Source organism: Solanum verrucosum, unplaced genomic scaffold, assembly GCF_900185275.1.
Source record: "Solanum verrucosum unplaced genomic scaffold, falcon-dt-bn FXZP01000259.1, whole genome shotgun sequence".
NCBI classification, from domain to species: domain Eukaryota; kingdom Viridiplantae; phylum Streptophyta; class Magnoliopsida; order Solanales; family Solanaceae; genus Solanum; species Solanum verrucosum.
This window is the reverse complement of record NW_026019973.1, coordinates 716,459-733,098: the sequence shown is the minus strand read 5'-3', so window position 1 is coordinate 733,098 and position 16,640 is coordinate 716,459. Positions and strand designations below refer to the sequence as shown.

The window sequence follows — 16,640 nt, the reverse complement described above, 5'->3', positions numbered from 1 at the left end:
ATGCATATGGAGAATTCCTTTGACATGTGAATGAAATGTCATTTCACTTTTGGGATTTATTCTTTTCTGTGTATCAATTTTGAGCTACAAGTAAACTCTTAGCATGTGCTACTTTTCCAGGTCATATTATGTCTCAAAAAATCACTTTCGTAAGTTTATGTATCATGTAACGTGACGGAATAAGTGGTTCTTTGAATGCTAGTTGTTCTGGTACAGTGTCTATCTATTTATCTACGAGCAGCTATACTCTCTAATTTCATATACTCACTTCTATTCTCTTCAGCAACAACTATTCTCATGTTTTTGCCATCACATGACTTCTTCCAGCATCTAAAAAACCGATACTTTTTTTGTCAAAGAAAATCTTTTCTGGTGAATTCACTTAACCTAAAGTAAAGTGCACTTTTCTGTTTGGCAATTTGGTGATAGGATGAGTTTCTGTTGATTAAGATTTATGTTTACGCTTTTAGAGCATAAACATAAACAAAAAACAGTAGATGATTTCTTCCCATCTGTTACTTGTTACCTGTTGATAAGTGGGAGGTGATAGATATGCCGTGGAATTAGTCGAGTTGCGTGCAAGTTGTCCCGGATACCACAACTATAAAACAAAAAATGTTTATGTTCTATGCTGCTACTACTTTGTGGTTGTTGCCATTACCTGATATCCTTGCCTCGTTTGCTTTGTTTTGTTCTTTCAAAATGTTTGTCTTTTTTTTATTATATAGATAAAGAAAAGTATCAGAGCCTCACTCGGTTTAGCTTTCTGTTCAGATACATATATCAACACTCATGGAAGTACATCATCATCCATAAGCATCAGCAGATCATTAAAGATGAATATATTTGTATTGTTCAACAAGAGTCTGCAGCAACAAGCTGCGAAAAGTCAATCCCCATACAGTATACTTGACACTAATAGAAGTTACAAAGTGAAGTCGCGGTGGTGCCTCACTGCCTCTCTAGCCATGGGTGTTTGGCTAAGAAATTCCTCAGAGATTATAGGAGTTGCATCAAAGCTGTAAATTTTTGGTGAAATATTCTTTAAATACCAGTCTGCGTTGATGGGCAATGAAACAATACGTTTACAAGGTTGATATCAGCAAGACGGATCCCTTTTTCTTTCTTTTTTTCACTCTTCTTTCATGTTGCACAATGTGAAATAAGAAAATTTTATGATTTCTCTGCAACACTTATCTTACTATACCCAATTTCACAAACTTAAATTTGCGTTTTCAGTGTTTCTATTCCTTTATCTCAAAGTTATTGAAGGTTATAGACTTAATAATGGTGTTTCCTTTTACTTTGTTCAACTTTCCATTATTCCTAATATGGTAACCATCTGCACTGGAGAACAATATCCATGTAGGTGTGTGTTACAAGGCCACTCAGTCTTGAAATCCACGGTTCAGATTTCAGTAGATATAAAAGTACTAATACTGGACAAAGTTAATTGGTACATGTGTTGGTACAAGCTAGCAAGTATTTGGTGGAATAGTCAAGTTGCAAGCGAGCAAGGCTGAACACAAGTGTCAACAACAACAATGAACAGGTTTGAAAGCTAGGATGAAAATAATAAAGAAAAGAAATCACTGATGGTAAAAAGGTAATCAATGTACTAGAAACAAAAGGTAGTAGTAATAAAATTTGAAGAATAAGATAAAGAAGAGCCACAGCTGCGGGATTAAGGGAAATTCAAAATGCCCAAAAAACAATTTACTTACTCTAATGTACAAGCATCTGTTTGTTTCACAACAAACAAGCAACGCAAGCTAAACAGTAACGTTCGTCATCCTCCAATAAAAAGTATACAGTGGCATCAAGCTACAAAATCATTTTCATATATTTACAACTTGTTCCATCGGCCACTACACTCCGTATTACAGCTGAAACATACAAGGAACACAAAAGTAACCATTTTGATTGGACGCCCCAAATTACTCATTTATTTATTATGTAAATGTATCCTCTCGATCTGCCTCAGCAGTATCACCTTCCTCCATATTACTGAATTCCAGGAAATGCGTTGGTCTGTGATCCTCATTGTAGTACTCACGAGGTGTACCTAACTTCACTCCATATTTCATGCTAACAGTGTGTTTCACTCCCATGAAGTTGTAATTCCAAGGTCCATTATCAGGTACCTGCACAAAATAAATCAATTTACATTCACATCTACATGGAAGAAAGCATCGCAAACATGCAGGAAACATTGATGCAGTAATCAAAAATCCAACTGAATAATCTGTGCATACTTACCATGTAAAAGCCAAGGAATCGGTCACTCAACAGCATCTGGACCTTCTCATAATGAGTTGGCAGGTAACCATGAGGGTTACTTCCTGTATCCTTGTTAGCACGTCCCCATTCGTACCCAGTTGGCGTCAACTTATATGCAGTTAATGAACAAGACCCTGGCGTGAAACTGCATGTCAATATAATACACTTCTCTCCATCCCAGTGTTTGTTGTTCTCCAGGACCCGAGCATGTGAAGTGACATCCTGTGATTCAGAATAATTCACACATCAAAAGAGCCGTGCATAGAGAGAATAAACAAACCCAACCTAATGCCCAGAATAACTCATTACAGCTACACAAACAAAACAAAGACCATTAGAAGTTAACCTGTGGCGATAACTGAGGAAGCTCATTTGGTTGTGTATGCATCCATCCCAACGGCTCCAAGTCGGTCAGAAAATCATGCTCAGGAAGACCAGAAGGTAGATGCACCTGCTGATGTGTACCCCACTGTGGAGGCATTGCAATACACCGGATTTCTTTCACCTGAGGATTATCTGGTGGACTTACACCATACAAGTAACCAGCAATTTGTGTCCGCAGATCAGCAATGCAGATGAACTTCTTCAGAATATTTTTTGGCATGATGTAAGTATATCCAGTCTCCTGAACAAATAGTTAAAATCGAAATATGTTAGTGGAATATTTTTTTTTGGTAACTACAATGATTCTATGTAAAAAGTGATAAAAAGGTATAGTATGTCTAGTTGAGCAAAAGAAGGCGAGACAATGAGCACCTTTATGTCCTCCGAATTTACATATATGTGGTTCACACGGAGATAGAGATTTGTAGCAGAAATTGCTCTGACACGCCAATCTGTTTTAGAGCCAAAGGCAGCTTGTTCATAGGGACTTGTTGTAGTAACAATCAACTCATCACCATGGACATTAGTTGTCTTTGTGGTAACAGCAGTCAGTTGACTTGCTTCCTTAGCCTGAAAGGATATGCACATCAGCAACAGCAAATCTAAAACAAAGTACTACTTCGCCAAGTACTAGAAGGACCAAGACCATTACCTGTTTCTCAATCTCAGCTATCTGTTGGCGCTGCTGTGATGGTGGAGTTATCTCAGCTCCAAGTATAATATCACGGATCTCAGACACTGTCAATGCTGATGTGTTCACATTGTTCTTTTTTGCATAGTCTGAGAGAATGAGATCTCGAAGCGCTACCTCAACCTGAAACCATGCACAACAATCCAGAATTAGAAATACGTCAACCAAATCAAAATCCACAACCTCACAGGTGTGCTACCAAACAAGACAAAGAGAGATTCTCTCCTTATGAAGAGCGCTCATAAAGCCACTGACAAAAGTTCCTTTCACAATATCAAGGTATGGCAAATACCGGATGAAGCATAGGTACATTGACTTAAGCATACCTTCATCCACTGGTCATCTGTAAGTGAAGGCCAGATGTGGTGAGGCTCGGTAATGACAGACTTGTCAGGCTTGAGTAACATCTTAGCCTTCTCATTGTTCACATGGAGTGCACGCAGAATGAGGATGAGCCTGGAGAATGCTGTATAAGATGAGATACTCTTCAACCAATCATCATATATGTTGAACAGAACCATTTGTGGCTCTGTAGCCTTCAATATCAGATCACCAAATTTCTCTATCTTCAAACAAGCCTGGAATGGTAATTGCAGCTCACTTCCTTTGATAACAATATTTGGAAAATCGAGCAAGTGGACCTCCAATGGATCAAGCATTCCCTTCCGAGTCACAATAATTTGCTTTGGTTGTTCTTCAACAGGCAAAGACCTAACAAGCGCAGCCACTTCTTCGGCTGTTTTCCACTTTGCCAGTTGGCCAAGACGCTTTTGCCCTGCCCACACACTTGTGTGAATGACCTGTAAATGAAAAGAACAGGACACACATTAGCTACTGGACAATGGAGTTCTCCCAAAGAGTTCATGAGAAAATTATAGTCAAACTGCACTTACCTTCAAAAACAGTTGACCTGTCCTGGGATTGAAAATGAAAATTGCACCATTTATGGGCTTGGTTGTCAGATTTCCCTCAAAGGTCTTGTGGATGGTCACACGGTACACATTTGTGTCATCAACAAACCAGATGATTTGATTGCTGAATATCTCTCCATAGTTCTGAGATGATAAATATGGTTCTGTGGGCTCTGAAGAATACAGTTGCAACCCTTTCCTTATGCGTTCCCTCAGCACATAGAGCGCAGGATTTGACTGCATAATCGAACATAAGGATGTTAAGAAACTTTCAGCCGTAACACATACTGTACATGCACCACTTCACAAAAATAATGGATGATTGGAAGGGGAGAGATACCTTCATAATCTTGTTCATGGCTTGGGCAAGCAACGGTTTTGAACCAGGAAACCAGTTTCCAAAGGCGGAATGCAAGTTGTAAGCAAGGTCAAGTCCAATCATAACACCTGAAAAAAGAACCAAGTAAATAAAACTTGTCTGACAAAGGGAATGAATTTGATTGATCAACAGATGCACATGTGACATACCAGTAGGCGATGGATAAATAGACATGTTGTCTGTTGTGTAATCCATGAACTTTGCTCGTGTATAACGCTCAATGTCATGAGAATCGTAGTCACCCCATCGAAGCTGCACATCTATCCAGTATTTGTTACTAGCTTTCTGGTCAAACACATCCTTTGATTCAGCCACAAGACTAGGTTTTGACATTGGCCATCTATGCGCAGCAAAGAGGAGGATGTCAGCACACGAGCTATTCATTTTGTAACTCTTTCTTGGATGAATCGTTTCCTTCTGTACAGTTTCAATTTCCAATGCATCCAACTCTTGATCCAAAACTTGGCAGAGATCCATGACGACACTCTCATGGATCTTCTGCCACAAATGTGCACGGAATATCTGTATTAAAGATATCTTCAGAGTTGGAATCTTCCCGTGCATAAATATCCCAGTCAGATCCAGCTGTACTTGGAAACCAACATAGACATTTGCTCTATTTATGGTTGGTGACCACCAAAGTGTAAACCTACGATTTGGAATTTGATTAAGCCCAGATCGTTGAGCATTAGTCAGTTTCTTGTACTTCATGGATTCCTCAAAACCTGAAGCTTTCTCCCAGAAAAGACCCTCCCAAGTAGGGAAACTGAAATATCAAAAGGAACTGAGTTAGTAAAACCTGAATCAAGGAACTTATGCAAAACTGAGACAAAATAAACCACTTCAGAGTTCAGAGTAAAAAAACAGATTTTTTCCTTGAGCCACTCTTAGAAGTAAAAAAGAGTAAAATTGCTAGCCATGAAGGCTACACACCAACTAATGACAGCACAGCACCTTAACGGTCGTTGCCACATTGTTCGAGCCTATTTATTGTTAATTCCAAGACCAATAAGACATAACATAACAAGCAGTAAACGAAAACCCTAACTGAAAGAGCACATAAGGCACAAAGACTGCTGTGCTGTACTATCAATATGTGAAAACCAGCAAAATAAATGAAATGCAAAGAGCAATGAGGAAGAGAGCATACTATGTTCCTTTGAATAATGTATGCTCAAGAATTCCTTCAACTCCTCCAAGAGCTTGAATAACATCAGTACGATAATTATTCAGGTTCCATAGCTTTCCATCATGCCTCTGGTGTGTCCACCAGAACGGATTCTGCTTAAGAACTTGGTACTGCTTAAAATCTGTTCTTACTCTCCATCCTTTGTCATATGCAAGGGTGTGGCGATCCTTCTGGAACAATGTATTGATTCGAGGTATTCCACGATCCCACGAATCCTAATGGATCACAAGAGGCAAGTTAACAAAATGAGCAAATAACTAATTGCTCAAAATAACATGAAAGCTGTTAATATACACGCACACAAAAAAAAAAAAAAAAAGGAGAATGTGTTGGGCATGATTTCAGCATCTCCCACTAGCTTTGGTATTTTTTTCTTTTTGAGCGATAATTAAAGGAAACCACAAATATCACAAACAACATGAGTTCGACTCGGCCTGCAAACAGTTAAGAGAGTAGGCAGAGAGAATGGGCACAATTTATGATCTCTCACCAGCTTGTGTTCTGTTTTTTCCCCTTTGGAGTCTCAAAAGGTATACAAAATTATTACAAACATGTGATTTTGGCTTGGCCTGTAAACCACTTAATAGAGAGTACAGCAGAGGGTGTAGACAATTCTACTAATCCAAAGGACACAAGAGAGTTATCAATGTAGAAAAGAAAGAAAACTCACTTCCAAATCTTCAAGAGTCAAGCGCCTATTCTGTGCCTGGGCTTCCTGCCTTTTCAAAGCATACTCGGCCCAAACTCTCTGAGAGTCTATAAACTCACTTTCCCAAGGCTGTCAAGGAGTAATAAACTGGTATTAGCTAATAAGTTAGGCGGACAAAAGAATAAGTCAACCAGCATCAAAACTCACCTGTATGTACCGGTAGAGATTTGGGATCAATTGGTCCTCTTCATGGCTCATTCCACTTCTGAAATGTGTGACACCAACATCTGTTTGCTGACTATACCTAAGATCACTCTGGGGGATCAATATGTGACCCATTGACAACATTCCAAGCCCTCCAATTTCCTTTGGTGTGTAGAAAATAACAGGAGGAAACCTAAAACATATTCATCAAATTAAATATAATTACTGAAAATTTAGCTAGCTAATTCCAGACACAAGGTCACACATATTCAAGAACTAACCTGCTAGGCATTTTTGAGTTCAAACCAATCTTAATACGAGTCTGTATCTTGTTTTCACATTTGACCAGCAGGTCCAGCAACTCTTGTGTATGCACTGTTGCTTCACGGAAATATGTCATGAGGCCTACAAGAACATACCAAAAACCTCAGTTCCAAGGACCCACTAGCAAGACAAAAGTTCATGCAGGAATAATTCTTAGAACAAGATGTTACCAATAAGAGCAGTGTTCCATTTGTTAACGATCTTTGTGAATGTTGTAGAACCAGAGGACATAAGGATCTGCCTAACACGATTCTCAAACACCTTCATGTGCTCATCATCTACACGCAGGAAGGCAACAGCTGTGCGTTCCTTAGTCTGCTCGTTTTGCAAATTCCAAACTCCATCTCTTGTATTGCTGAATGCCTCTTGGGTCATTCTAATCTTAGGCAGTATCCGAACTTCAAACCCACACCTAAACAAGCATATCAACATAAGCTCATTCAAAGATAAGTAGATAACAGAGTCTTCAATAAAGAGTAAGCCATAAACCACTCTTGTCTAGACATGCTAAACACAACGGTTTCCTAAAAAAAATTGGCATATAGAATCATCCAATCCCATTGCCACCCACCCAATGAATATTTTAAGCAACCTACAGGATTCTCTGTAGTAGACATCACCACCCAAAAGCAATAACAGAAAGCAAACAGAAAGAGGTACATACATGCTGAAGAGCAAGTTCGGATTATCTTTGCTATAAACAGAGACAAAGCTATTTTCCCACTCCAAAGTAGTGATACTTCTAGGCAGTCGATTCTTCATGTCCCAGAAGACACTTCTCCCAAGATTAACTGAAATGTGAATTAACCAAAATGGAAGTCAAGTTCCACAGTAACATGAAAATAAATCAACACTCATTGATATTTACCCGTAAACGCTAACTACACAAATTCAAAATTAAGGAACGTGGAAAAAACTAAATAACAATTACCATCATGCTTCATGAGCCTCATTCTTGCGTCCCTTGGCCAGCATTTTTTGTTGTTATAACCAACCATATTTTCATTGTTGGGATCAGGATGCTCAGTAAGATATCTTTGGATAAGGTCCCGAGCCTCTTCATGAGTGAAGCGAAATAATATATGCACCTTGTCAATGTATCGAGAGTACAACCGGATTGGATGCCTTGTTTCCACTCTAGAATCACTATAGGTTATGAACTCATTAGGCATCTGTGGTGGACCCGCAATTTCACTTGCTCGAGTTAAACCAAGGAGCAAAAGATCCAACACAAGCCCATAGTACTGTACAACAAATGAAGCAAACTGAAGACCGCGTATCAGCCCGTATGAATTTGTATGGCTCATATCTTTGTAAGACAGTACAACATTGTTTTTTGCAGTGACATAATCAGCAATATTGTGGTCGAGCACCAAACGCAGAAGCCTACAAAAAAATAAAAAAGTAGGTTAAAAATATCAGAAAACCCATTATGAAATTTAAATACCAATAGCTCCGATGACAAACCTGTTCAGCATGGTCAAGTCGATCTTTTCAAAGAACTTCTCAAACTTGGTCTGCAGCATCACCACACACTGTCCTTCACTAGTGTCCCATACTCCTTGCAAATTGTTTATGCCTTGACACCATTTGTACACCAACAGAGGTGGTGGTTCTGAGTCGGCAGGCTTAATCCAATTTGGAAAGAGATGACGCTTATCACCTTCATACCATAGGTACTGATCCAGATATGCATCAGTAATCTTCTCAAGTGGCTCAATCTCATAAACTGGAATGAGGTAGCTGTACAAGTCCATAAACTCAATTCCAACCTGTGAAATGCAATCATCAGTACCTTCTTTCAGAAAGCTTTTCTCACAAAAACTACCAAACTAATTCTGAAGGGCTCTATTTAGCAACTTCCAGGAAAAAATTAGAGCATGCATCTAGAATTTGTTTAAACTTAAACACGAAATCAATAAACTAATGCCTGTTTAAATTCAATTTACATTTAATCCTAGCGAGAATAAAAGGAAACAGAACCTCAATGTATCCAAAACTTTTCAATGATATCGTTGACCTAGGTTTTTTACATGATATTTGACCAATTGGACCGGTTGTAGTATGAAGCATGCCTCATTCTTGATTTAAGGTATTTGGATTAAGTAAATCCTAAGATCTGAACTTTCTCAACATAGGATGGTGCAACAAGATCATAATTGCTCCAACCAAATCAGTATATCAATATCCCTGCCACTCATAAGATATCTTTCAAATGGTGAAACTTACTTCTTTGAAGGCACGCTGAGTAAGCAGATGACGCTTAATTCGTGATAATGCTTCATGAGGATTATCATAAGCTTGCTCAATGAGACCCAACTCTTCCCTTTGCTGCTGGTTTAGCCTCACAGCCACACTGTAAGATTCTTTCAGTCTCTCAAGTGCAAGGATAAGTAGCTTTGTGTCATGCTTGTATGACAACGGAGGGAATGGTATAGGAGAAAACTTCCTCGACTCCAACCAATGCACAGTGGTAGTATATATGGCTACTGCTTCTTCTGGAGTAACATATGGTCCGTCTTTCAAGTAGTTATGTTGCCGCTCCTGTTAATTGCAAGAAAACAACAAAGCAGCATGAATTAACCCAAGCTTGTCACCAATAAGCAAATGTAACAAGAGGGAAAACCAAAAACAATTTTTTGAGTTGAGAATAACCACAGGTAATAACTGCTCAGTTATTACCTGTTCAGCCTTCAGCCAAAGGCGAGTCAATCTTCCAAGGTTTTTCCGGCACACGGTCTTGTCAACAGTTGCTCCTCTTCTTATACGTTCACGGTTGTAGTGAGCAACATTTGTCCACCAATCAGCTTTGGATTTGACATAGCGGAGAATCATGTTCTCAATAGGAACAGGCAAACCAGGGACCTAATAAAACAAATAGCCAAAAAAGTAACTGAGTGTCTCGTCATAAGCAAAACTCATTGTTGTGGAGAGGGGAAAAAGGATAGGAATAATACCTTCCAAGGAATATTTGCTTTCCAACAACGCCATGCTTCACTTAGATGCTGTAAGATGGTTCTAGCTTTATTTTGCTTGATCCCCTCTGCAGTAAATAAGCACTATCTTAGCCAAAAGTATTGGTCGAGTAACTGAATGAAATAGAAGCATCCCAAAAAAGACAGACAATCAACAATAGAAAAGTGTTACCTGGCATAGCATCAAGAACATCATGCATTACTGCAGCACGGAGCTCCAAATCGAAGTGGCTTTCAACACGTTGCTTTGTGACAGTTTTGGCCACCCCCTTTGAATGGCGACCCTCAAATTGCCTTGCCAGTAGATTACCTAACCAACGTTCCAAAAGAGGTACTATACCCCGAAGAAAGAATAACCACACCCTCCACATAGGTGCCCAGAAACCACAACCAGGACCTTTTCCAACCGGCCCGGTATTAAATCGATAATAGATCAAATGTTTCAGATCCTTGCACATCCGAATCTGCCTCATAAGCCTGTACTTGTAACGATACATACCCGTCAACTGACCAACATGCGAAAAAATGTATTGCAAGCCATCTGCCAGCTGAAATGCATCAACATTTCCCAGACGAAACTGGACATTGGCATCAACAACAAGCTTTGTCAAACGCAGAATTTCACGACACAGGTGGAAAGCATTTCCAAACCGCGATTTTTTACGTTCCTTTGTAGTTAGTGTCTTAACAGGCTTCAAATTAAAATTGTAATCAAGATGAAGATAATTCAGGTTCTTCCTATGGATCAAGAGATTCAGCATATTATATCCCTGCTTACAAACTTGAAGACCAGCCTCAGCCCAATCAAGTTCTGTGGTTTGGAAAAATTTTGTGGCTTGAAGTGAGCGAAAGAGGTGCTTCTTCTTCTGGGCCTTGGGGGGTCTGTGATGCAACTCGTTCAATACAAAACATTTCAACAACTTCTGATAACTGACGCGAACCTTGACAGGATATGATGGAGGACTGGAGGAAACAAAATAGATAGTTAATACATTTTAAGTAAAAGGATTAGCTTACCATGACAAACAAGATAAGCGAAAGAAAAGATGAAAGCATACCAGTGTTCCTTAAACCAATCAGAAACAAGGGGAATATCTTCAGCACGTCTTGTTCGACCAGATCTCATGTTAAATGGGCGTGGGGCAAACAATAGGGAAATACCAGCAGCAGTAGTATCAGTATAGATTGGAGTCTCAGTCAGCAACGGTTCCACACCCTCAGGTAAGGCAAAATCATCATCATCGTCATCGTCAGAAACTTTCTTCTCTCTGCGGTCCTTGGTGACTATGGGATGTATCAGCGGATCATAATAAAAAGCAGGTAGATCAGGATCCTCTGTTTTTATGTACATGATCATGGGAGTGTGATATATGCCAAGCCTCACCTTTCTTGGCCTGTTGTTGTAGAGGTGAGGGAAGGCAATTCTGTACTCTGTCCTAAGTGGTGACCTGATGATCAATTTGTTGATATCATTGAACTCGTTCCAGTCTTCGTCTCCTTTCTCCATGTCACGATATAAAGGTTCGAACTTTGGACCACCTGCAGAAAAAAAGCTTCTTAGTGAAGAGAGTCCACCAACAGTGAGGATCAACACGTACCATGAAAAATAATTACCCTTTCTAAACCAGCAAAAAAGGATAGAACAATAGATATTAGAAGGAAACAGTGTTCAAATGTGACACATTACCTATTTATTACCTAAATTAGAAGATGAAAGCCAAATATGCAGGGCTATCATGGAAATACCCCAAAAAATATTGAACATATAGGAGAACTCAGAATAATCATAATTTTTTTGGTTCCTGAACTACCAATCACTCAGGTATACCTTCTGGATAAGGTTATACAGGAAATAGGCAGAATAAAAAAAATTAGAATTCCACCGGAGGATAATCTTCAGCTAGGCAAAGCTAAAGCAGTTCACACCACCAGCATTTTCTCGGCAGACAAATTAGCTAAGAACTCAGAAGACAGAAACAGAGAACTAAGGACTCGTTGAGCATATTCCTTACCAGGTATGCACATGTTCAATGCTTTAGCAGTGAAAAAGGACTCCATATCAAACAAGTAGAAGTAATTGCGATCAGTCAGGTCTGAAAGAAGCTGTCCAGCCAGTCGGTGAAGTGTTGCCATTATAGGGAGGGACAAATGCCACCTGCGGTAACTAGGACCATTAATAAGCTTTGTTTTCACCAATGGCTTATGGTCATAAAACCAGTTATAAACCGCAGAATCCTCTTCTTCATCCAACTCCAACTGGATTGGCTCCAAAGGATCAACATCCAAAAGATTATCAGCATAATCTAATGGTGGCTCCTCATCGTCAAAGGGAGGAAAACGCATTCTCTTGAAATGTCGCCGGTCTCTCTTCTCCCTTCTCATCATGATCCACATTGTGCCCCACTGCAAGATTTCATGATTATGAATCAGTCTAACCATATATGGCTCAGTGTAGTTGGAAACAAAACCAAAGCAAAGCAAAGTTGGCATACCTGAGCCAGATATATAGGTTCGACAACCCATGGAATCTCATTAACAAATGTAATAGCACCAGTAATATGGTACAGGATTTTTACATCTCGAACCTATTAAATAAAAGCATTTTAGAACAAACTGAAGATTTGACTAGTAGAACAAGACACAGCACAATCAGAATAGAACAATCAAAAAGGCAATAGGGAGTACCTGCTCCCATGGCATAGGCATGTTCTCAAGGAGTTTGTAAACAGCATGCGGTACAAATTTAAGAGCTCCGAGATACACACGTTTATCATGACGATATTTTTTTGAAGACATATCCCCATGGTCCCTGTAATATGTATATGCTCGATGAGCAAACCAGAGCAGAAGTACAACAAAATCACATATTTATAAAGCTGAGGAAACATTATCACACAAATCATGACTTATATTCATTTTTATGGTTCACCAGAGTCCTGATTTCTAAGTATAAGTAATGTTGAGACAGTGGAAGAAAGCAGTTTTTCTATGCTGACATCGGAACTTTAAGGAGATCAAAGATATAGAGCAAAAGAACTTGAATTAAAGAACTACACATTCTGAGATAACACATTCTTTTTTCTTTCATTTCTCTTCTTAATAATATTTAACAGTCCTCGTCCCTGGATTATTACAAGGTTCTACTTTTCAGGTGTTCATTAAATTCAACTGCGCACATATTGTAACAACAAAGATGGTCATGAGGCCCCACCAAATATCAGAACTCAAGAAACCACATTGTAAACACCAATTTACCATTCCTTTCATATTCCCACTATTTAAACAAAGAAGAACCTCATTTAGGAGCGCATCAAAAGCTCAAGTTAATTGTGAGAATGTACGCCACTTCCCAAACTAGTGCTCTAGTGCACAACCAACTAGTGTTCTCAGTAAAAAATAAACACTTAGATTCCACGTAACAAAACCCTTGGTTTACTCCCAAACTTCCCCAAACCTACAAGCTTTGACAATTTCATTACAGGTATTTCTTAGACAGCTCTCACTCTAATGCTATCAATAGACTAAACAAAGAAAACTACAAATAGATTTGGAGCAATTCTAACAATCCATGTACTGTAATCTGAAAAAACCTCAGGCATACACAATTGCAAGAAAAATCCCAGCCTATTACCTAGTTAATTAAACGACAATGTCTCTCCTAAATACATTAGCACGATCTCATATCTGATAATACACACCAACTAATGCATTTATTCAAATTACCTAATAAACTAAACTAAACCCAACAAATAGATTACCTGCATTTTATGTTGTTATACCCCTAAAAATGCACAATTTAAGAATTGCAAAGAATAAATACCTAATAATCTTCCGAACATGTTCCGGAGGCATATCCTCCTTTTGCGTCTCCACAAATCCAAACTTCCGCTTATCACTATACCGCTTAGAGTTAAGCTGCATCCATTTCCTAGCTTTCTCTTCAAGCTGAGCTTCAGTCGGCAAAACAGTATAAGATGGAGGTGGTAAAGGCGGTCCAGCACCACTAGCTCCTCCACCACTTGTACCAGGAGGCATCATAGAGTGTCCTGAGCTCGTACCAGGTGGCGGAGGCATCATAGACGACGGCGGAGGAGGTGGCTGCATCATTGACGGCGGCGGCGGTGGTCCTCCACTAGTACCTGGTGGTGCTATATTACTATTGTTCCACATATCTTGTCCGTTTCCACTCCACATAACTTCGTTAGAAGTCGAAATCTCAACCTACATAAGAGCGAGCAAGTAAGTACAAAAACCCTAACTGCAAAACCTCGATAAACGTTTGGACGTAAAATGTCTCCGGAGATTTGCGAATTGAGTTGTCACCGGAGACTGACAGTGGTCCTGTGGCCGTGAAAAATGGATTCACGGAGGAGGCGACGGAGAGGTAGTAGAAGTGAAGTAGAGAAAACTTGTTATAGGGCTTGGGTTATGGGGTTTATAAAAAATCAGCGAAAAACCGACTCGAACAAGTGTGTTGATGGGACTGCGGGATACCGACTTCGAGTCTCGATTAAAACCTAAATTTAGCTAAAAATTAGATTATTTAAAAATAAAAAAAAAGTGACTAAAAATTAGATCACCTATACGGGCTCTACATTAAATTTAAATGTTATAAATTATTTAATAAATTCAATATTTATTAATTAAAATGTTTTAAAGTTTTTTCACCTTTCAAATTTATTGCAAGCTAAAGAGTACTTTTAAAGAAATCATACACGGATTCAAGAAGTAAGACATTGAATCAGTTATTAATTTAATTAATACGTAATTAATAAATTTATAAAGAAATTAGACAGTACGGTCAATTTATAGCAAACTGGATTTTAAATACTTTTTTTGTCATATTAATATTGCTTAATGAATCAGCCACAATAATCTTATAAGTTATTAACATTTTTAAGGGGAAAAGGTCATAAATAAATTTGAACTATGACCGAAATTGTTGTAACAATCTCAAACTTTGGGCAGGACCTATTGTAACACCTCGGACTTCCAGAAATAGCTAAAAGGAGAAATTTGGGCAAGTCCACGGATCCCAAATGGACCATGGACCCTTCACGACATCACAGTCTGTGTAGGGGACCACGGTTCGTTAAGGATGTTGTGAGTGACCGGGACTCCTTAAACGACTTGCGGTGACTTGGACGACCTATCTAGGGGTCCGTACAAGTCACATAGTCAAGGAGGTTGCACCCAAGTTATAACACCTCGGCCTTAGAAAGAGCTAATTTAAGAAAAAACTAATTTAGAAAGAGCTAATTTAAGAAAAAACTAATTTGGAAAGAGCTAATTTGAGACTTGTTCAAGTTAAGTTTAAGTTGTGAGTTTTGGGTCAACTTCAAACGATCATAATTTTCTGTACATGATGAGTTAGGTGGCCCATAAGATATCAAATGAAAGGTCTTTGAATCCTCTTTCCAATGTCACTGAGTTTGCTAAATTCTGAGTTCGGATGAGGGAGATATGCCTGTTTGAGTTCAACCTGTCCAATTAAAAAAAATTGCCCGAATTAATGAGGGGTACTTTGGTCTTTTCCTTACCCCATCTGCTTTAAATGTTTTAGTAATATTTTAGGGGTCTAAACTCACAATCCTAAAATACGCTTAGGATTTTGAGAGGAGTTCAAGAGGAGAAAATAGGAGAGGTTCAAGGCGTTCGTCAAGATTCTTGAGATTTGTCGAGGAATTTTGCCAAGGGTTTGATCCCTAAGAGGTATGTAAGCTTCCATAGTGATGGGTTCTTTCACCCACGCACCAATCATGATTTATATTATCGAATTCATCCATAAAGATTGAAAATTTTGAGTTTTTGATGAGTTTCTTGAAGTTTGTGTTTCATTTTTTGATACGAGGTTTCGTTGAGTTCTTGTGATGAGGATCTTGTGTTTGAGTATTGTTCTTGAATAATTTAAAGTGGATTTCATTATAATTATGTTGGCTCTAAGAATCCAAACGAGTTTGAGGGAAATCGTTCGATTCTAGGGGAGTTAAACATGAATTTAAAGCAAGAAAATTATCAAAACCTGGGTATAGGGGTGGGGCGCGGCGCCACTCAGTGCGCCCCAAACTGTTGACAATGACTTTATAAGATCATTTTACTTAGTAGGCGTTTGGTCATGCGATATCATATCACGTTATGGAATCATGATATGGAATCAGCGTTTGGACATACGATTTCACACTGATTACATCTCATGAGATGGAATACCATATTCTCCAAAAATCATGATATGAGAATTTCATATCATGATTTGAGATTTTTTTAATACAAAAGTTGGCCTACAAGTTTATATTTTATTAAAACAACCCCACATTACATCTACTAAACATTTATTTCATATGTAATAAGATTAATAATCACATCATTACTTTTTAAAATTTATTATTCTCCCCAACAAAAAAATTATTATTGCTTTCAATTTGGTGAATATAAATGATAAAGTAAGAATTTATTTAGTGAATATAAATACAAGCGAAGGAAGTAATACTTTTTTGGTTTTTCATAATAAAAAAACTTCTCTTTCACCTACATATTTAACAATTTAATATGAAAAGGGACAAAATTGGTGATGTATGTTTGATAATCACTACTTCCAATATGTTTGATTTTAGCACGAAATTAATGCACACAAGTGAAACAAGGCATGAACCATAT

At 38.5% G+C, this 16,640-nt stretch overlaps 1 protein-coding gene across 1 annotated transcript; it reads right to left on the bottom strand.

The window, feature by feature from the left end:
• Positions 1-1,677: 1,677 nt before the first annotated feature.
• Positions 1,678-14,404, bottom strand: LOC125817283 (pre-mRNA-processing-splicing factor 8A). The gene is made up of 26 exons (XM_049496824.1): positions 13,807-14,404; positions 12,672-12,795; positions 12,479-12,571; positions 11,999-12,389; positions 11,045-11,525; positions 10,159-10,949; positions 9,969-10,054; positions 9,694-9,876; positions 9,241-9,555; positions 8,479-8,783; positions 7,943-8,397; positions 7,676-7,802; positions 7,182-7,423; positions 6,969-7,092; positions 6,691-6,880; positions 6,505-6,612; positions 5,796-6,049; positions 4,795-5,411; positions 4,607-4,713; positions 4,249-4,503; positions 3,682-4,155; positions 3,317-3,478; positions 3,037-3,234; positions 2,627-2,905; positions 2,260-2,502; positions 1,678-2,144 (listed from the first exon to the last, which is right to left on the bottom strand). Exons 1-26 carry the CDS (start codon positions 14,178-14,180, stop codon positions 1,953-1,955), a joined length of 7,170 nt encoding a protein of 2,389 aa, XP_049352781.1. The 5' UTR covers positions 14,181-14,404; the 3' UTR covers positions 1,678-1,952.
• Between the last annotated feature and the right edge of the window lie 2,236 nt (positions 14,405-16,640).

What these genes read in the sequence shown, in the direction of transcription:
- LOC125817283 (XM_049496824.1), bottom strand. Translation starts at nt 14,180, where the DNA reads ATGTGGAGTGGAAACGGACAAGATATGTGGAACAATAGTAATATAGCA. An exon ending in GACTTGACCATGCTGAACAG is followed by an intron (nt 8,398 to 8,478) that starts GTTTGTCATCGG and finishes ATTTTTTTGTAG; the next exon opens with GCTTCTGCGTTTGGTGCTCG. An exon ending in GATTCCTTGGCTTTTACATG is followed by an intron (nt 2,145 to 2,259) that starts GTAAGTATGCAC and finishes TATTTTGTGCAG; the next exon opens with GTACCTGATAATGGACCTTG.